The following is a 23,016-nucleotide window of genomic DNA, read 5'->3' as shown; positions in this document are numbered from 1 at the left end:
CTAGTGTGAGCCACATGCTCCTCATTTTCTCGTCCGAGCCACCTCGAAATCCTCGCCCTTCGAATATTATCTTTTTCAATTCTCTAAGATAGAACAATTTTCTAAAAATCGGGTCACGTTAGAGCATAAACGAAATATTAAAGTCTTGTAAATCGAAAATACTTTCAATAGAATTAAAATTTTTGAGTACATTGTCCTGAAAAATATTTACCTTATTACGCGTATTTTCAGATGGTACCATGTGGAAAATTATAGGCAGAGGTTTGCTTAATATATTGCCATTTATTTTGTATCACGAAGGTTAGCCATTAGTACGGAGGCAGAAGAGATTTAAGTTTCATCTAAATGAAGTCTGACATCATTCTCACGGCTTTGGAGATTTCAACATGATGTAATTATTGCATAACTTTAGTCTATCCATATGTTATGCCCTAACGTGGCCTGATATTTAAAAGATATCTTAATCTTCAAGAATTAGAAACTTAAAAACACATAATTATCGAAGGACGAGGATTTCGAGGTGGCTCGGACGAGAAAAAGAGGAGAATGTTGCACAGATGAGAAATTGTTATGGCTGGCCTTCCTCCTCCCCTCACTGAACTCTCTGTTATACAGTGAAACCCATACCGAATACATCGGAAGAATTTATCAAATATCAATTTTATAATTTACAATTTTCAATGAGTTTTATACTACAGGGTGTCCCACGAAACATGACAATAGCAAGACGACTTGAAAGTCAAAGTCGTCTTCGATATATGAATTTATTTGTGACATTTAGTCTTCTATCTACTTTAAAATGTATGATTCTTGAAACAATTATCACAATTCTCCTAGCCCTGGCATTTCCAAAAAGTTGTCTGCGTTTTTTGTGCTTTCAATATTATCGGAGATATAAAGAGTTTGGTACAGATTTCAATTTTGTTAAATAAAAGCAAAATTGTCGAAATCTGAACGAAATTCTTTATATGTCGGGCAATATTGAAAGCACAAAAAAGGCAGACCACATTTTGGATATGGCAGGACTAGGGGAATTTTGTGATTATTATCTCTAGAAATTTACTTCTAAAATTAGGTTGACAAATAAACACAGCAAATTACATCAAAAATCAAGACGACATTCAAGTCGTCTTGCATACTGTCATGTTTCGTGGGACACCCTGTATATTACGTAAATTTCAGTATTTGCGAAAATAAATAAATAGCCATAAATATGCGGGAACAGTTTTAAAGAGCTCCATATAATCATTAATTAAAAAAACTAAATATCTGCAACATTCCATTATCAATAAGTGAAGAATACGACATTTAATGAATTTTTTCGATGTATTCGTTATTAAGGGTTTCACTGTATAAAAAAAGAGATTATCAAAAATAATCTAAAAAACTTCGAGAAAAGTTCAGCTCTGAAATAAATATTTACCGTTTCAGGGTTATTTATTGAACGGAATAAAATTAACATATTATAGTATTAAGGATTTAGCAAAAGTGGAATACAATTCGTGGTATAAGGAATTACAGAAGGCTGAGGGGATAAGCTTAGGGGGTTTAAGGAATATGGGAGCATATAAGGAGAAAAGGAAGAGGATTCAAGAAATCAAGCTGAATTTCAAGCGATGAAAGGCAGTTTAGAGAAAAGGACAATGGAGGAATTTAAGATTCGGAGGCACATAACAAATGGCACAATTACCACCGATATAACATGGCAATATCGCCGTATGGCCGACGATTCAAGACATCAGAATGATGCGAGAATCGCCGACAACTTACATTTTTCCATTTAGACAATAAAAATTTAGTAAATTGAAGCCATTTTACGCTAGGTTGGAGAAGAGTGAAAAAACTTCAATTTTTTAATGACAACACGGGGAAAAGGGGGGGGGATACCGGAGTACGAGACTAGAAGAAGAAAATTGAACAAACTAGAATAAATCCCCGAACAGAAAATATAAAATCCAGTAATCAAGAACACAGGGATTCGAACAAGATTTTTTAAAATATCATCTTGCGAGGATAATTTTGTAAAATGAGGCAGCGTTGTAATCCGAATCCATTTTAGAGGCAAAAAGCGGCGAAATTTTTAAAAATACAAATCTGAGATCTTTCAACTTGAAAAAATTCCGTAATTTTCACCCTCTCTGATAATAAATAGATACATATGATCAATAAATAATAAATTAAATATTAAAAACAAAGATATATAATAATAATGAATAAACTATCACATTGGTTTTCAACTGGTTCATGAATTAATTATTATAAAGTATGAATAATTAACTTGAAAACTGAGGATTATATTAATAGGCCATGTGATTTTTTAGTGCACAACAATAAAATAACGTTTACAATATTTAGCAGGCTAGCGTTTTAACTCACCTTAACTTTGTGGCTTGAAAAAGCGCATCGCAGAACTTTCCACAATGCTAAGCGCCGGCGCTTTTTTAAACCACACTTAAGCGCAGTTATAATTGAACTTGTCAAAGAAGCCAACAAGGGAGAGTTGAGGATAGTTAAATATTTCATAGGAATGAACAATTACACAACTTGTACCTACAAGAACATTGATTGGCATGCATACTTTCAAGGGAATTGATTTTTGGTGGCATGAGAAGATAAGAAAGGGGTCTATTAAGTACTTTTAGACTTGATTTTCTTTTTGTCTTTTTTTGGTAGTCACACAAGTCCTTTGTTAATACTCAAAGTGAGCAAATAAAATATGTTGAGCTTAGAAAACAAACCGCGCACATACATTCCATCACACTTAATTAAACAACCAGAAATATTGAAACAACTATTTATAAAGATTTAATAATGTGAACACACCTAGCTTGATAATCAATTAATTAATCATTAAAAGGCGCAACACATTGGCGGCATAAACCGGCAGGAAGTGAAGTGCGGGTATTTTTGTACTGAAAAACAACTTGAGTAAGAAAAGTGAAAAAGTGCTTCTGGTGTCACTTTGAACCCTCACTTCTACTTTAAAGCTGGTTTAACTTCCCCTAGCGTTAAGTTAGGTCCAGATTTTGGCGCCAAAATGTTGCAAAAGTTGTCGAAGGGCCGGTGACAAGGGGAGAGTAAGCGAACAAGGAAAATCTAACATTTCTAAAGTTTTTTTTCTTCACAACCAGTAAAATTTAAAATCACACGAGACTTGTACGATTCCAATTATGCATTAACCATATTATGACACCAACAAATTTTCTTTTTCGTGACTCAACCTCCCCTTCCTTACCCTTGGATATAAGAATTAGAATAAGAAAACATCAAAACATAGAAATAAAATGTTCTGAAACAGGATTGCTTGGCTAGGAATGAACAATGGGAGAAAGATCGCCACGTGAAAAGCGTCTTTGATAAAATTGTCACTGTTTATCAAGGTTTATCAAGGTGTGTGCGGGTTTGCACAATGTTGCGAATTCTATTTGGCAGATTTCGCGATGTCAAATCGCGCAATTTTACAATGTAGAACAATTAGCAGCGACGAGTGAACTAGGAACACCTGAAATAAAAATAAATAAAAATTATTTCGGCCAAAAAAAGTTATAAACTCCAACGAGAAAAAGGTTTAAAATACAAAAACAATAATAATATACTTCAAAATAATCGTGGGATGGGTGAGGAGAGAGAATTAAGGCTGACGCCCAATCATTATCAGAAGTGGCGTTTTGGTGGAGGGGTCGGGTAATAAGAAAATAAAAATATATATTTACCTGATTCCTCAGGATGAATGATTGACTGGCGCTTCAGCTGCTGGGGTAGTGGCTTCACTTCGTTCTTTTCTGGGAGGCATCCTTTCATTCTGTAGATCCAATTCTACAAATATATATAAATATATCCTTTCATTCTCTAGATCCAATTCTACAAATATATTTAAATATAACCTTTCATTCTGTAGATCCAATTCTACAAATATATATATAAATATATCCTTTCATTCTGTAGATCCAGTTCTACAAATATATATAAATATATCCTTTCATTCTGTAGATCCAATTCTACAAATATATATAAATATATCCTTTCAAATTCTGTAGATCCAATTCTACAAATATACACAAATATATCCTCTCATTCTGTAGATCCAATTCTAGAAATATATATAAATATATATATCCTTTCATTCTGTAGATCCAATTCTACAAATATACACAAATATATCCTCTCATTCTGTAGATCCAATTTTAGAAATATATATAAATATCTATCCTTTTATTCTGTAGATCCAATTCTACAAATATACACAAATATATCCTCTCATTCTGTAGATCCAATTCTACAAATATATATATATATATTCTCTCATTCAGTAGTGAAATTCTATAAATAAATATATATATCCTTTCATTCTGTAGATCCAATTCTACAAAACATAAGTTAACTGTAGAATGTAAACCTATTAATATTCCAAAAAAGAACATTTCAGCTTCAGGTTAAAGATCAATCTTAACCCTAGGCAAGGTCCAAATGCTCTTTTATGTCCAATTGGTTAAACCAAAATGTTTGTTCTGAGACGACTGTAAGGAATTTTAGCTGTCTCGATTCCTTCCTTCTAATAATTGAATAAAACTAGGTTTCAGCCAGAAGACTTAATTTAACCTTGGAAACACGTTCTTTTTCGAGTTTACAGTCTCCTGTAGACGATTAACACAAATAAAGTCAGTTAGGAAAATCAAGTTAGTTTTGAAATCAAGTCAGTATGAAAAAGTTCTGAGTGATACAGTATCAAATAATCATATATGCAGTAAAATCTCGCTGTATTTAGCATACATTAGCCCTCTTCACTAAAACCTTGTAAGGTATCAAATAAATATTTTTATATCACCTCTGGCTTCTTCGAATGATGTGATTTTATGGTTAGGCGAGAACCCTTGAAGCGCGTTACAAAGGCTGGCCTTGCCGCCACTCAGAGCTCCCAGCGGCAATGCGCCGGTAGGGGTCAAACCCTTCAGTTGAAGTACACTCTCACTTTCCTCTCTGAAATAATTGAAATTAGCAATATGAGAAAAAATAGTAAATTTTATATAACTACTTTACAGGGAAGTTAAAGGAATTTTACTTTACCAACGGTCCCAGAGAACAATTTAGTAAAAGAGGTAAAGTAAAATTTTTGATTTTCCCAAAAGAGTATTTGAATTAAAGGAATTGATCACAATTTTATGCCAACTTTTTACGAAAACTTCGCAGAGCGGGTGGTTATTTTACTTAATTGTCCCATAGGACGTCAAGTAAAGTAGCTTCCCTCTGTTGGGGAGTCATGGGTCGGTAATGTTGGTCCAAAAGACTGAAAAGTTTTTTGAAGTTCGTGGACCCCTAGACTTTCTTTAAGAATCGTTTAAAAAGTGCCTAGGAATTAAATCCCAAAATATGGGAATAAACGTATCCTTATCAAAGAGGTATAAATAAACAAATTCGCAAAAAAATATTCTCTACACCCCTGAGAGGGAAAAGTAAAACTCCCCCTGATTAATAACACAACAAACCTTAGTACAGAGAAAACTCTGGCCATCTTTCCGATTGCCCGAATCTTGTTCCGAATAACTTCCTTCCGCTGCTGGGCTTGTCCTAAAAAAAATCCGTAAAAAATCCACCAGTTTAATAAACATCCATGGGAGACCAAGGTTGGTAGAGATATGGTGAGAAAACTGATGGTTGCGCACGGATTGTTGCAAGCACCCAATGCGACATTGCCTTGTGACGTCACTGGGTTTAACACAAGTTTGCACAATAACCAACTTTATCACCTTATCACCTTGGTTGCGGCAGAAACACAGCTAGGTCTAGATTTATATTGCATCACGATCTAGTCTAGTTAGAAGAATAAAAGATTTCTGTTTACATTTTGCAGTACACTACCACGAATATCCCGGTAACTCCTATAGCTTTGTTTACAATTGAAATGTACTGCAGTTTTTAGGAGGAATGTAAACAAGGTTCGTCCTAAACAGAATCAAGTTTGTTAACAATATCCCTGAACCTGCAGTACAAAGTATATGTAAACAAATCTATTAAAGTTCCTGACTCCTCCTAGTTTAAGCCCTGATCTCACGTTAATAAGCAAAAAAGCCGATGATCACTAAATACTTATCCATGCTGAAAAGCCGGAGTCGTAGCAGTTGAAAACACTAACACAAAATCTCCTTGTCAAAATAGGAATTCAATATTTAGATTTGTATATATGTAAATACTTCTTCAAAATGCCAGCATGCGCTACCGTAATTCAGTTCAATTCTGATCACATGAAAGTTATCGATTTTTAGATTTTTAAATTTCTAAGTAGAGGTTTTAATAAATAAAAGAATAATTCATTACATATCAAATATTCTTTGCTCAAGTGGAAGGTCTTTAATAGGAATAGATACTCGTCACCGTTGACAATCTCTTAGTTATGCAGGTTGTAGGAACCAAAATTTTAAAGAAAACGAAGATTAGGATATTTTAAATCTAATATTTAATAATGAAATTTAAGCCCTTAGATTGAGAGAAATTCTTATCATATTTGATGATATTACTCGAATTTTTCATTTTTAATTTAAAAAATACGATGATAAAAGGAAACGTTTCAAATCAAGCTTCAAAATTTGTTTGTCTTGAGATTAATTCAATTTCTTTCTAATTATTAAATTCAGAGACGCCGAAAATTTGCTGTCTGTCAATTTCTCATCTTACAATAAAGGGACTGCTGGATTCCAAAAAGCAAAAATGAAATATTATTTTAGGAAAATGTGTCTCCCAACATTTTGATGAATGAAACCAATTTTTGAAGGAATAAAGTATGGAAATTATGAATTTTTCTCCTTCCCTCATAATCAACAATCCTTAGTTCTACAGAGTGAACAATCTCTTAAAGTTAAGATAAGAAACTAAATAAATATTTACCAGTTCTTCCTAGTTGAAAATAACGAAGAAAAACGCATTCCAAAACTATCTAATATGTTTAATGTAAGAATAAAAGATTAGTGTTTTTTACAAATAATCAAGAGAAGCATTAACACTAAATGAAATGTCATCCATTTTATCTGAACAGCTGAAACGCGTTTTATTTTTGTTTTCAACAATTTATTTTCATAGTTAAATACTGAAAACCATGTTAAATCGAAGTTTGGCACTTTCCCAAAGGCAACCCTAGAACTTTTCCCCAGCAAAACCTCCAAAATTATATTTTCCAATCAGGAATTGCGTCTTAATTCTCACGCCCAAACCATTCCTAGCCGCAACGCCACAGCTGAAAACTTTAGAATTGGATACCCTTGATATCGATCGCTTAATCTGAATATCCACGATAGACACTTGATTTCTGCTTAATCCACTCTTTTTAACTATTTTGGAATATCCCTACTGGATTCCGACCAATGAGTTTTCATTAAATGGCGCGTCAAATTTCCCGGCTTCTTATTGGCTGTTCAGGATTCTGCATACAACACTCTGATTGGTCGAATTTTAAAGTTTGGTTGAGTTTTAAAACCTTTCCGGGATACAAGCTAAAAATCAAAATGATCTTAAGAATTCGGAGCTCAACGCATTGATCAATTTCCATAACTCCAAAGCTTTCAGATCAGACCATATATCTGCCCAGAGACTATCCTATCCTAAACCGAAGTTTGGGTTAATATTTGGGAGCCCCTAGGAAAGTACCTTTTACCATTAAATCTACACACGCAGTTGGTAGCTACCCAACCCCTTACCCATTACCGAACCAATGGGTTCACTTCTCGGCTGATCTAGAGAATTCTTGGCCGCCGATTTATCAAGAATATCCTTGGTGGATCCTGTGCTTCGAGATATGGCATCACACACTGAAGGGACAGGATGGTTAGCAAAAGCAAATAATCCAAAGTCCAAAATTTTTTCTTACAAGTGAAGTCTTGCTTGTCAAAGGGGTGTATACTGTTGCATATTTTTCAAAGAAGCTGAATTAACTGAAAATAATGATTTTAGTAAAAATGTCAATCTATTAATATCATTGTAAAAGGTATTATTAATAACGATTAGAAGTGATAAGTTCCCTAAAAATTGAATAAAAACTTGAATCAAAATAACGCAAAAAGATACACCAGTCTGTGTTTATGGTTAATAACTTTCTACGGACATTGAAAAAGTATCAACAAGGAATAGGCACGCTTAAACAATATTTATTGGACAAACCAATTATATCAATTTACTCAGTGATATTATTGAAATTTTGAAAAGATTTGTGTTTCTTGTGTTTTTTTCAAGGACATCATCTTAGATGTATTTTCCTCTTTAAATCTTTAGTTTTATTCAGTGACTAAAATAATGTCCTGAACTTACAGAAAATACTAAGTTTGAAAGAGGCAAAAAATGTATCAAGAAAAAGTATACCCCTACCTTCTCATGATTTAAAGGAATAGAATTACTGAGTGTCCTTTGATTGTGTCAAAATACTGAAAGATTTTGTTAATTGCTTTACTTTATCCTTCAAAATAAACCTTTCTTTTCAACAGGGTAGAAGGTTGTAGATTTTTCAAGATAGCTAAACAGGACTGTCGACTTTAGGGTAACCCTCAATTTTTAAGTGGTATATCAAATTCACAACGGTACCCACACAACATTGGTATGTTCTAGTAGTTCAAAATTAATCATTTTCAATTGTGGGTTCTTTTAAGTGACTTAAGGATTTACGCAGCTGAGACAATAACGGAAAATGAAAAAAAATTTTAAAACCGACACCTGATCCTCATAGTTACACAGTTAAAGGTTCTAAATCGGACATACTTCAGAAATGGAGGGTCGTTAAAAAATCTTCACTCTTCAATCCCTTTAACTTTAGCAAGCCCTAAATTGTGTTAAATAAACCGGATGTTAACAACATAGTATTGAGATACTATGATCAGGCAGAATTTGTGTCAAGTCAAAAGATGAAAAATTTTGGACTAAGGTGTACTCTCGGCAAACCAATACAAGCGCCTACCTTTAGTTATATATTTGCCTTGCGCTGGTGCAAAACGTGCAGAACCACAGAGAAGGAAGAATGAAAAATAAAAAGAATTAATGGTGAGAAAACAAAAACTTTAGAACCAGAATGGATGAGCATGAAAAAAAAACAGCCAAAAGCACCATAACCATTAACCAAGCCTATTTAAATGGAATCTTTAAGTGCTTCCGACTTAATCATAGTGCAGTGCGTATTGTAAAAGTAGTTATTTATATTTGTATATTTCTGGCATTTTCAGAAGACAATAAACATAATCGTAACATTTATCATACAATCCCACACTGACAAACCATGCAATATTTATTCACAAGATGTATATAAAGTTAAATTTTGGTTAAAATTTTAATTTCTCGATGTCAACACATAAACTTATTTTAATCCAATTTAACATACAAATAAAATTACGTTGACACCTGACAGTCTCATTGACAGAACCGTAAGAATAAAAGTATGTTTATCTATTTAATGCTAAACTTAAAACAAACCCCAAAAAATTATGACAAACCATAAAAACCTCAGTGTTCGCATTAGTTTTGTGATTTACATGCATTTATTTGGAAAGTTATAATTAAACGCAATAAGGCAAAAATAAAATATGATACAGACGAACACTTATCTATCAGAATTCAAGAAATAAGTATTAAAGAGAAAAAAATCCAAAGAAGGGATTTATACAAATGCTTTGAGATAATACCTTTATTCAGACGAAATCACGATAATGTCATAATAAAAGTTCAAAATTAAACTGGAAAAATCAAAACCCCGGAAACATTAGTTTTGATAATTATTTACGTAAGTTTCAAATTGAAACTACAAAATACTAATATTAATGAAACCTATTTTTTTCTCTTGTTAAAAAATTTAAATTCTATTTGCTAAACGTTAATTTTATCATTTAACAGAACTATTACAAAAATAACATAAAAAGGCCCTTACACAAAAAAAAATTCCATTCCTTTAGGTACCAATTCTTAAAAAGACACTTCACGATTTGACTACACAAACGATCAAATTTAGTATATGTTGTAGGATGAAATAAATATTTCTTCTATATATGTGTCTGTTTGTTTGTATTCAATTAACGTCAAAACGGCTGAACCGATCGGGCCCAGGTAAGGTTTAGGAATGCTCAAAATTTTAAAAATTTTGAAAATGCGCGAAAAAATGTTATGTTTTATAAAACAGTGTTTCCATTATTACAAAAAAAGGTTAACCCATATCTAACTTGTAATTACTTTACAGAGATTGTCAGTGAACTTTCAGAAAAGAGAATGTATAAAATAGGGGTCCATCCTTAATCATCTAATATTCCTTCTAACAAGCAAGGCAGACACATCGGAAAATACTCTTCAGTCAACATATTTGTAAACAAAAAAGTGTGAATAAAGTTAAGACTCGGCCGCAATGCTTCAGTTACCCCCCAGAACTTCAGAGACATCGAGAGAATAAATTAAATGTCGTTTTCTTAACCCAGCTAGTGATTATGGAATGCTTAAGATAAGTTTTTAATTAAATATTTTTTTTGTAGTAGACACTAAAAATCATTCATCATCGGTCTGAAGACGGGCGTATACATCCTAATTATAATTTGAATACAAAAGAATCAGGCAGACAATTCTAAAAAGCACGTTGAATATAGTACCTTAAATGATCAGGGCTAGTTAACTATTTTTACAATTAGAGATTTAGGTATAAAACTAACCCATGGAAAAACTGTCAAGACAACGTTTTAAAAATTCTTTCGATGTCTACAAAGTTCTGGGTTAAACTGAACAAAAAATTGTAGTCTTGTTTTGTTTCATTGGTCCCTAATAATTTTAGGAGATAAAAAATCAAGATCCGTAGAGGTTATCTCCAAATATTGAAGAAAAGTCCCACTTAATAATTCAAGAAATACCAGGGAATAAGAATGAAGGGAAGGGACATGGCGCTCTGGTCTGGCATGAGAAAGCCAGTCGCACTGCATTGCAGACGAGTTCGTTATTACACACGTACACTCTTTTGGTACAGACACACACAACATGATTACAGTCAAGGAAATTGCAGAACAATGTCGTCAATAATAACTAAGCTTGAATAAACAGTAGTTTATTGTACACTTTTATCAAATTATATTCTTTGCATAAAAATTTGGCTTAAGGTGTTGACTTAAATATATATATGATATATTACATGTATATTAAACTTATTTTTAAGTAAACAATTAACAATAAACAAATGTACTCTCTTAAGACTGTACAAACACCGAGATTCTTATGTATTGTATACACCTACAGTACCACTATTCAGTTCCTTATTACACACACACTCTTTTGGTACAGAAAAACAAACATGACGTTTACGCCCCCTGAGTAATACCAATTATCTATCGTACATCCATGGGTAAAATTCCCAAAATCTCCATTTGCTGATACTACAAAGTTGACGAAATCTTCCTATAAGGGATAAAAAGATACTGCAAAAATCATTATATCTTCAATGGCGCAAGTAGATACTGTGAAGTTCGTGATCTCTTCCAGGCTTCCATAGAAGAATAGTCTAATGCAAAGTTGAAGAAATAATAAGGTTCATGATTTCTTCTATTACGGAATAAGGGGACGCTTTAAAGTTCATTAAATTTTCCTTAAAGGGATAAGAAAAACTTTCAAGTTCATGAAATCTTCCTGAGAGGTTTTAACTCGAAAAAAAAATAAAAATCCCAACTCCTACCTTCGGTTTCATTTTGATCTTCCGAATCACTCATTAGTTCATCATCAGAACAGATGTTTAGAATGTTCACAAGCATCTCAGTAACTAAACAAATAACAAAATAAAATAATAAATACAAAATATTTCACTTAAAACAATCCTCATTAAATGTTAGCACACCTTTGAAGAAATGATGGGCGGGGGAAAATCTAACGCTAATAATATAACTGACCAAAAATATAACTGACCAAAATATAACAGACTAAAAATATAACAGACCAAAAATATAACTGACAAAAATATAACTGACAAAAATATAACAGACCAAAAATATAACAGACCAAAAATATAACCGGCCAAAAATATAACTGACCAAAAATATAACTGACCAAAATATAACTATCCAAAAATATAACTGACCAAAAATATAACTGACAAAAATACAACTGACCAAAAATTTAACTGACAAAAATATAACAGACCAAAAATATAACCGGCCAAAAATATAACTGACCAAAAATATAACTGACAAAAATACAACTGACCAAAAATTTAACTGACAAAAATATAACGACAAAAATTATAACGACAAAAATATAACAGACCTTTTTTTACCAAAAATATAACCATATTCTTAGCTATAAATGCATCTTTTTCTCAACCAAAAAATAACCCTTAGACTAAAAATAAAACAATTTATTGAACAAAAATATAACTTTTTTGAACCCAAAATTATCCGTTTTTTTAGTCGCAAATACAACTTTTTTCGACGTAAAATATAACCATATTTTAGCCTAAAATATAACTTTTCGGACCAATAATACAAACATTTTGATTAAAAATATACCCATTTTAACCAAAAATATAACCATTTTTGATAAAAAAAAAAAAATTAGTTTTTAACCAAAAAATTAACCATTTTTACGAACAAAAACATAACAGACCAAAAAATATAACCATATTCGACCAAAAATAGGTTTTATCTGCCTTGCTAATGTATGCAAAGACTTTACACGTATGCTTTTTGCGTCCTGCGCATAAGTAAGTTCTTTTTTTTACTCTCTTTTAGGTATGCATACCTATGACCACTCTTGTCCACTTGTGCCCACCCCTTTCTAAGAGGAAAGGAATGTGTACATCCTACTCGTGGAGATAGATACTTTACACTGACTCTTCGTAAATGACGAAGTTTCTTATATTAACTAAAACATTTTTTGAAAGAGCATTTTATGGATTTTATTTAATAAAATTCAGGGCAATTACGCATTAATAAAAATTGATTCTCATCATTGAAAAAGTGCTTAATGGTTAAGTTTTAAGCTAAAATGTTAATATTGGTTAGAAAATGGTTATATTTATGGTTATTGAATGGTTTGGGTTAAAAAATGGTTAAAAATAGTTATATTTGTTGGCTTTATTTTTGGTGGTTATAATTTAAGTAGTTATATTTTTTGTCAACATGGTTATATTTTTGGTGGTATATTTTTAGTGTTATAAATATTTTTGGTGTTATTAGAGTTATATTTTACCCGCACATCGAAGAAATTATAAGTTTGTGGGGGAAAAAACTGAAGAAAAATTTTAAGGTGTGATTTAAAAAAATAGAAATATATGCATGTATACATTATCATGGTTATCATGTCATGGTTCTACTCATCTATTTATATAGTAGTAATCTCTGGTTGTCTGTCAGATCATAACTCATCAACTCCTTGACCAAGTTGCCTCAAATTTGAAAAAACTCAGTGTGACTACATGAATCTTCTTTTGGTTTAACAGTTCTATGCTGAGTGGGTTGGCTTTTATAGAGCAAGTTTAAATTTCCAGACAAAGCTGGGTCTCCAACCTCGTTAAAACAATAATTTTTATGTTGATTCGGTTTTCTTTTACGCATAAAGCTTTACATAAAATATTGCAGGAACTTTTACCAGGAAATTGAAATTAAATATTCATTAATGAATGAGTAATTACTTTCATTTGCCAAGTATTGTTTCTGTGCAAAATTATTTAGTTTTAAAATTAATTTAAAAAAAACAATTGTAAAATAAAATAATCTTTCCTTTTTTAGCTTTGAAGTATCTTAGCAAAAAATTGCCCAACTTGCATTTTTAACTGGAATTATTAAATTTCCATTTCTAGAAACATTTGAAAACCGGAAATTATTCTGTTTTCCAAGGTTCGATTGGTTATTTTACTTAACTCCTTGCTGTTTTGATTTCTGAACAGCTGAGCGCAAATATTTACAAATTCTTTAGTTTAGGGCATCAGACAAATTAAGACTTTTATCGATATAATTTCCAACTGGCTTCACCTACTTACCCTGCGTAAAAAGAGTGCCATAACAAATTGACCATAATAAAAGTAAATCTAGCTTATGATAAAAATTTTAAAAAATCAATATAATTTTTTCTCCAAAAATTGAGAATTTAAACAAATTCTTGCACACACACTCTTTTGTAGTTTTGTGAATGGAATACAAGAATCAAATGAAAAATGGGTGAAGATAATAAAACTTTTAAACTAAGAGTATTGCAAACAATCCCTGAAATGAACCAGACAGCAAAAAATACAATTATAGCGAAATGAGTAGTCATAAACATAAAACACTAGCTTGGGAACCCAGCGTTGTCCGGGGTACTCATAGTTACTCCCGCCATTTACCCGCAATATTCCCTGTTAAAGTCTACTCATTCAACTAAAATCTCAAAACCAAGCTGAGAACATTCCTCTGGTTCTCCCGAGTTTCCTACTCAAAATTTGAGGCAAATCGGTCCAAGGGTTCCTGAGTTATGATCGGACAGGCAGAGATTACAACAATAAATATAGACTATCTTAGGAACCCAGCGATGCCCACTGTCCAGTTTACTAAAAGTTACTCCCGCACTTAAGACGATTTTACCGGGAAACTAAATTTTAGCTATTAAAGTCGACACTCAACTTAGAATCTCAAAACCAAGCTAAGAACATTCCCGTGGGTCTCCCGAGTACTCCAACCAAAATTTGAGGCAAATTATTCTTGGGGTTTCTGAGTTAAGATCGGACAAACAAACCGACAGAGATTACAACTTTATTAATTAATTGAGTGAGCAGAGCTGAAAACTTTAGAATGGGATATCCTTAATCCCGATAGGTTAAATAATCTGAAGATTAAAAATGAGTGGAGAACAAGCAATATTTAATCTCGAGATTAAGAAAAAGAGTGGATTAAGCCTTAATCCCGATATCCACCATTCTAAAGTTTTCAGCTCAGGTCTAATAAACCAGAACTAAAGCTATTAAAAGATCCGTAAAATTGGACACAAACAACTAGTAGAGCTATCATCAAATTTCTCTTATAACTACGTAGATAAACTTTCTCAATCAAACACGAATTGCTTTGAAAATTAAAAATGATAAATTTTAATAAAAATATAAATTACAGAAATATAAATATCCTTTAAAATTAATATTTCTGCTTATAAGGGATTATTTCAAAATTCAGCCAAACATTAAAAAATATAATTCTAGAAGAGGAAGACTGGAAATTTAGTATTGAAGCTTGGTTATTATTAAATAACTGAGTCCCATGTACCTTACAAAACGGTGATTTTTGTTTTGTACATTGAACTATTTGACGGAAGTCAAACATTCTTTTTTCTATTCCCCAGTTTTAAGGGTCAAACATAGACGCAAAAATCCCATATTTTACTGCCTGGCCTGGGCAGAAGTCTGGCCAAGTTATTAATTACCTTTCTCGCCAACGAAGGGTAGAGACCAGGTGAATACATCCATAAAGTTAGGGAGCCAGTAGGGGTGAGGACTACAGTTAAACTGGCGAATATTCATCACGTTGTTCTCGTACTTTAACACTGCAGCCTAAATACAAAGAAATAAAAGGGACTGTTAGAGAAATTTTTTTACTACTGTATATTTTTTGAAAGATTTCTTTCCTCATTTATCCCTCAGAATAGAAAAAAATTTGTGGTAAGCACAGAATGTTTTGCAAATTTAGCAGAAATAAATTATTTCTTTCAAGGTTTCGAGTATCACAAAGCTTAGATGAAAATTTCATATTTCATGTTGGGGTAATGTACCATATTACGGCTACCGGGCTTAATGCGGGGTCGGAGCCACAGGATTCACAACAGTAACCCTTTACTTTTCAATTCAGCAACAATAAGTTATTGTCGTTTTTCTAGCTTCAAAAAATCTGAAAATTTTCAGAAATACGGAATTCTACGCAAATAACTTGAAATTGAAAACCACGCTGTAAAATTATCAATTTTTTGGGAAAATTCTCTCTAAATATATATATATATATGCAGTAAGAACTGTAGTTGTAAGTTACCTTATTGTTATAAACGTCTAGGTAGTTGGGTGCTGAGAATATAGTGATAAGACTGGGGAATCCTGTTGTCTGGCTCTTACGATACATTCGATACCTAAAAATTAACCATAACTTATTTTCTTCACCGAAACTGGACTTGAACCGAAACATGAAAATGAACCCAGTAATCAAACCTTAGTCGCAGTCCAGAGAATAGTTACACCAACGAGGTTATAATATATAGAGTGATGATGTACGCTAATTGTACAGACCATGTACTCCACTTTCAAAAATCAATCCGTATATTACAGAACTAGCGGGGTGATTTCTGAAAATATTTTCATTTCAACAGAAAAATGTTTTTAACCAAAAAAAAATCAAACTAATCATAATTTCAACTTTTCCGTTATGTAGAAAGGGATTTTTGGTTCACAATGGTACCCTCAAAGCTCTGTTTGATTACGAAGGCTCGAGATAATTTTCTCTTTGACAGTAGATTATTTTAATCGTGATTTCTCTGGAAACTATTAAACAATGGAGGAAATTATTAGAATTAAACACCTTTCGAGCTAAATATATTTCAATTACACTTTACAAGGAAAACTTGAACACTAATGATTCAAACTATTATTGACTACTGTAGCATTTTTTTTCAAAATGCCGACTGCATATCCGGCTAGGAGAATTTGTTTTTTTATTTGACTATTGCAATCCACTGCTCCTTTATCGTGTGCAGGATTATATTTTCACGGGAAAACTTACTATTGCAGTCATATTTCATAGTTGAACGGTTCTGAGACTGCTGATTAAAATTTAAGATGAAAAACCTTCCCTTACACTTGTACTCCGAAAGCGTACTGCATATTTGATTGTGTACTGTATGAATATACCATAATGTCTTAATATCCTTTATCGTGGCTCAGGTAGTTATCTATCATCCCCCCTGAGTTACACATATAAAGATAGCATATAAATAGCTTAGTATAAACACGGAGTGTTACCCCCCCCCCTTCAGTTCCACTCTATGGCTGGGCTACTCCCCCACCCTCTCATGTAAAAAGTGTAAATTATTGTTTCGACATAAGCCTAATTAAATTGAATGTAAACAAACCGCTAAACCAGTTTTTAGCCACCAAAACCGAGTTCATAGTAAATTCCAGAATAATTGTGTGTAAAGCAAGCCCACCGTTGAATGGGATTAGATCTAATGAATAGCGAGAAATTCTCCTAAGCTAATCTAGAGCACAAAGAAGTGGTTGAACTAAGTCTGTGCGGTTCAACAATTCTCGCTAGAGTGGCTGTTCATTATTGTCTCTGGTTCCGCAAAATTTTTATTTAAGGATAGAGTTATCAAATTTAAACCATTGTTTTTACTTAAGATTAAAAAGAGAACCATGTCTCTTAATCTATTTTGAAAAAGGCATAAACGTGAAATGGATCAAATGGTGTTAAAAAAGAATCAAATCCATCAGGAAATTAAAATAAGGTAATAAATAAAGTTCTTAAAATAGTTTATGAAAGCTTAAAAAAAATTTAATAAAATTATTTCAAAATATTTTTTGAAGTTAAACATGAACCTACCCGGCATCCTGCGCCTCATGAGCCCGAATGATGGACAGCAAATTATTTTGCTGTAGAAAATCACAGCTCGCTAAACAATCAAAATATTAAAAGTTTCATCGATAAAAACCAGCAAATGAATTTAGTATGATATTTGAAATTATATCAAAAGNCACCACACATTGTTCTTATTGACAAAATTTTATTTAAGAATTATATAAATGTTTCAATGAAAATAAAAATAATTTTAGTCGTGCACCCAAGCCCCCCAAATTGTTCTAGAAAAAACTCATGATATTTAAGAAAATGAAGACTGACCTGCATAGCTATAGAAGTACGAACATCCTCTGACTGAATTGTGACTGAAATGCTCCGCGTTCTTCTCGCTTCCAAAATCCTCTAGAGGATCTGACCATAGGAGGTCACACATAGGACCGAAGGCTGGAGGCTCCTTGAATCTGTCCAGCTAAAACAGGTAAATCATACAAAAATCCGCAAAAAGACATTCAAAAATGCGCCAAAATTTTACATATTTATAAGGACTTATGCTAATTAAGGTCCCTGGGACAGTTTAGTAAAAAAACACCAGAGCCGGAATTTTTTCAAATTTACGGTCGTATTTAAGACGTCCTAAATACGTCTCCGTACTCTATAGTGTTTTTCCGTTAAGATGTCTTCCGTTAGTTATTTTCGGACAGTCAGACTTACTCACGTCGTGTTTACTCACATAATTTCGCCGTGAGTTAACCTTATTATAGATGTCAGCACGTGCACACAATACAACTTTATAAACACAGGGATAAATAATAATCACAATTTTAATAATACAATTTAATTCAAATGGTCAAATTTTAATCCGATTTTGATAAAAAACTAAATAAAAAATTTAATAATCTGTAGTTTTATTTTACGAAAGTTATTATAATCCATGAATTCTTGAGAATTTAATATTTTTGAAAGTCATTAATAAAAAGCATCCCTGAAAATGTATTCATGCAGTGTATTGAACAGCTTTCTATTTATTTTCGTCTATAGGGGTCGCGCGATGTTGCAGTTTATGGTCGGACACTAAATGTTGTAGAAAATCCCATTTAGACAGTACTTAATTCCTCCGTATTTAGGACGTTAGTAAGTGGAGACGTCATATGTTTGCAAAAAGTACGGATGAAAAAATTCCGGCTCTGCTCTGTGAAGTTCTTGCGCATCTTAATAGAAGACGATAAAATTGTGTACAAAAGGTAGTACCTTTTCAGGAATTTAAAAATTTTCCTTGACCCGAGTTTCCCTAGACTAATTTTTCCTTGATCTTGGGAACCATTGGTGAAGTAGTTGTAAACAATAATAAAATTGACAAAAACCATAAAATCAAATTCTTTGATAAAACTCCTAATTCCAAAAGAATTCTAAATGTAAGAGCTGTTAACACTTTATATGCGAGTCGTGATTGAAATTGAATTTTCATTGTTTTTGTGAAATATGCATAGAATTAACCAACAAATAAATGGAATTCGTTTAAACTAAATTTTCAAATTTTGCGCCTATTTACTTATAATTTTTGGTTCAAGATATAACGATACTTATACAATCAACAACAGTATTCATAGAGCCTATGTTATTTAGAAGAAATGCCGTTGATATAAATTAATTATAAAATAGTAGTATTTAGTATTTACTGGTAATTTTCCATAGAATTATGTATGTTACGGATATATGATACATACACATTAATTCTGTTCAACAACAACATTTGTTAAGGCTACATCAGAGTTCATAAAAATATGTTATTGAAGGTGTAAAAATGCTTTTTTAACTTTTCGTCTAAAAACAAAACAACAAATCCAATTTCCCGGATTTTCAGAATTCTTGATTGAGGTGAGGAAGGTCAACCACTACAATTTCTCGTCCGAGCCACCTCGAAATCCTCGTCCTTTCAATAATTTTTTTTTTTTAAATGTCTAATCCATCCAGATAAAACTATTTTTAAGAATCAGGCCACGTTAGGGCATAAATGAAATATCAAATTCTTGTAAATCGAAAAAAAAGTTTCAATTCATTTCAAGATTTCAAGCTTAATGTCTTTAAAAATGTTCACCTTTTTAACGCGCATTTTCAGATATTCCTGGTGTAGAATGCCGCAAATAATTCCAAGTTTATAGAACTTCAATCTTTTTTGTTAACTATAGTGAAAACCATAGAATTTTTCAGGGTGGTTCCATGGGGAAAAATATAGGCAGAGGCAAGCCGAATATTTTGCTATTTATTTTATATCACGAAGGTTAGCCATTACGGAGGCAGAAGAAATATAAGTTTTACCTAAATAAAGTTTGACATCATTCTCATGGGTTTGAAGATTCCACCATGATATAATCATTGCAATACTTTAGTCCATCCATATTTTATGCCCTAACGTGGCCAGATTTTTTAAAAATAGTTTTATCTTCAGGAATTTGAAACTTTTTAACACAAAATAATCGAAGGACGAGGATTCCGAGGTGGCTCGGACGAGAAAATGAGGAGAATGTGGCTCGGACGAGAAATTGTTGTGGCTGGCCTTCCTCCCCTCCTTGATTAGGGTGTCAGAAAAACTGCGAACCCCAATGCAAAGGTTGAAGAAGCACACTTACTTTTCTAATATCATCTAAAGTATGAATCTCCGGACTGAGACCACCGTGAACACAGAGGAACTGTTGGTTCATGAGCGCTGCCAGGGGGAGGCAATCAAACGCTTCCATGCAAGCGTCGTACACGCGTTCAGTGTACTTTATCTTACCTAAATAACATACAAATTAAAGTTATCTATGGATCCCTTTCAGTTCTTAATCATTAAAAGGAATCCCATCAGATCCCATATTGAAATAAGGGAATCCCAAAAGATTTCTAGGGTTCTCTAGAGGTCCTAGGATGTCTAAAAAGTGCACCTATGACGACCATAGAGCATGTCTGAGTGGATCCAAAAAAGCTACGGGCATATAAATAGATCCCAAGAGATCCCAAGACAACTCAATAGATTCTAAGATATCCCAGAAAGTCCCATGAAATCCTATGATGTCCCAAGAGATCTAAAGAAATCTAACAGCAAACCCTATTAGATCTCAACTCACAACTTCCCAAAATCAAGGAACTTCAAAAATAATGGAAAAGGCAAATTAAAATCTTAGAAAGCAACAAAAATAGTCTAATATTTTTGGATACAAATTTTGTATATTTCTAGGGATAAAGTTGAGGGATTTAAAAAAATTAATCCTAAATCCTTTTGTTGGAAGAGCTTTGAAATAAAATTCTTTGATACAAATGATGTTGAGATAAATACTGGAAGGAATAAAAAATTCAAGTTGAGCTGATCAGGAGTAAAAAAAACACGTAAAACTTAATCAAATTTTCGTGAATTTCACTCTTAAACAGATTAAGTAAAAAGTATTAAAATTGTTTTAAACCCCTTTAATATAAAATTGGATTAAGAAAAAATGAATTGCAATTGAAGTTAAATTAATATCTTAGTTCAAAATTTCAATTTTTTCATCGAATTCTAATTTATTCCTTTACAAAAAAAATGATTAATTAAAATCTTTTTGGAACTAGTTTCTACAGAAATAAGGGAGAAGGAGGGAGGGGGGTTGGGGGGAGGAATCTCAATAAGAAATGCTGGAAATAAAATTTTGTTAACAGACAAACTAATTAATTTTGAATTTTTTTATTCTCAGGCATTAATCTGTTTAATCAATAATTTTACAAATAAAACAAATATTTAAGCACTTCATAGATTCCCAAATCTCTGCTGAATAAAAAAATATTCAAGATATAAATTAACAAAATGTATCAACTTACATTCTTGCTTGAATGTGAAGTACTCTGTCAGATGCCGGCATTCATGATTTCCTCTCAGAAGGAACAGAGTAGTGGGATAGCAGAGTTTCAGGGCCCACAGGTACAGTACACACTAAACAGTTAAATAGTTTCAGGGCCCACAGGTACAGTACACACTTAACAGTTAAATAGTTTTAAGCCCCACAAGTACAGTACACACTAAACAGTTCAATAGTTTCAGGGCCCACAGGTACAGTACACAATAAACAGTTAAATAGTTTCAGGGCCCACAGGTACAGTACACACTAAACAGTTAAATAGTTTCAGGGCCCACAGGTACAGTACACACTTAACATTTAAATAGTTTCAGGGCCCACAGGTACAGTACACAGTACACATTAAACAATTAAATAGTTTCAGGGCCCATAGGTAGAGTAACACTTAAAAGTAAAATAGTTTCAGGGCCCACAGGTACAGTACACACTGAACAATATAATAGTTTCAGGGCCCACAGGTACAGTACACACTAAACAATTTAATAGTTTCAGGGCCCACAGGTTCAGATAACACTAAAATTTAATAGTTTTGGGGCCCACATGTATAGTACAAACTGAACAATATACTAGTTTCAGGGCCCACCGGTACAATTAACACTAAACAATTGATAGTTTCAGGGCCCACAGGTACAATTTCACTAAACAATTTAATAGTTTCAGGGCCCACAGGTTCAGTAGGTGAAGAAAAGTACAAACTTACAATTCATAAGTTTCAGGGCTCACAAATTCATTTGTACCCTTAAAACATTAAACAACTGCCCACAGAAACAGAAAATAATACAATATATTACTATTAAATTCAATGCAATTTTGAGTTCGCATACGAAATTATTAAAAATTTCTGAAGCAGAAATAAGCAAGTTACTTTTTCCAGACCTTAACTAACAAAAGCTTTACGGAAGGTACCGTTGTGAAGACATTGCGTCACTTAAAATGTCATTCCTTTAGTCCCTTTAAGCCAGGCCGGCTGGTAAATGTTTACCTCTATACTGAAGTATCCTCTGTCTACGTAGTCTCCTAGGAATAGGTATTTAGTGCTGGCAGGGGGTCCTCCAACCTCGAATAGTTTCATCAGGTCGTAGAACTGGCCGTGTATATCCCCACATACTGAAATATTTTGAAATATTATTTTTAATCCGATAAGAACTTGCTAAGTAGGTTCCCATGGTTATTCATTATTCATCACTTGGGAAATTACCATATAACCCCGGAATCAAATTCAAAAAACAAAAAATCACATTGGAAGAAAAAAATAAATTCCATCGTCTTTGTTGTTATGGACAGCATAAGAATAATACAAATTTTACCGCATGTATAGCAATAGTTGTGCATTTTCTCAAAAGCTAGTTTATTATAATAACGTTATAAACATTATCATTATCAAACCTTCCTGAAACAAAATAAGTTTTAAGACATGGAAACCCTCTTCACAACTCTACGATGGTTATATAACGAATTCAGTCTTAGTGCGCTCCAAGGAGCCAACATATTTAATTTTAAAATGGTAAAATTGATGTCCAATTTAATTGTTTCCTCAGAGATCGAAATTGACACCCACCCCCCCAAGTTTATAGAACTTCAATCTTTTTTGTTAACTATAGTGAAAACCATAGAATTTTTCAGGGTGGTTCCATGGGGAAAATTAT

General features: G+C 32.6%; 1 protein-coding gene across 1 annotated transcript in view; it reads right to left on the bottom strand.

Annotated features, from left to right (window-relative positions):
• Positions 1–1,418: 1,418 nt before the first annotated feature.
• LOC111696816 (serine/threonine-protein phosphatase 2B catalytic subunit 2) overlaps positions 1,419–23,016 on the bottom strand; it is a gene marked incomplete at its 5' end in the record, with an annotated part of 23,368 nt that continues 1,770 nt past the window's right edge. Inside the window, 14 exons of the mRNA XM_023466561.1 lie at positions 1,419–3,502; positions 3,714–3,816; positions 4,826–4,977; positions 5,484–5,565; positions 7,686–7,796; positions 8,933–8,956; positions 11,666–11,749; positions 15,373–15,499; positions 15,972–16,065; positions 17,532–17,601; positions 17,829–17,976; positions 20,135–20,280; positions 21,336–21,447; positions 22,353–22,477. Of these exons, the coding sequence (XP_023322329.1) occupies positions 3,722–3,816; positions 4,826–4,977; positions 5,484–5,565; positions 7,686–7,796; positions 8,933–8,956; positions 11,666–11,749; positions 15,373–15,499; positions 15,972–16,065; positions 17,532–17,601; positions 17,829–17,976; positions 20,135–20,280; positions 21,336–21,447; positions 22,353–22,477 (1,370 nt within the window). The remainder of the gene's footprint in view (positions 3,503–3,713; positions 3,817–4,825; positions 4,978–5,483; positions 5,566–7,685; positions 7,797–8,932; positions 8,957–11,665; positions 11,750–15,372; positions 15,500–15,971; positions 16,066–17,531; positions 17,602–17,828; positions 17,977–20,134; positions 20,281–21,335; positions 21,448–22,352; positions 22,478–23,016) is intronic.

Source organism: Eurytemora carolleeae, unplaced genomic scaffold (assembly GCF_000591075.1).
Source record: "Eurytemora carolleeae unplaced genomic scaffold, Eaff_2.0 scaffold108, whole genome shotgun sequence".
In the NCBI taxonomy this organism is placed as follows: Eukaryota; Metazoa; Arthropoda; class Copepoda; order Calanoida; family Temoridae; genus Eurytemora; species Eurytemora carolleeae.
The sequence above is the reverse complement of the archived record's forward strand: the minus strand, read 5'-3'. Positions and strand labels throughout refer to the sequence as shown.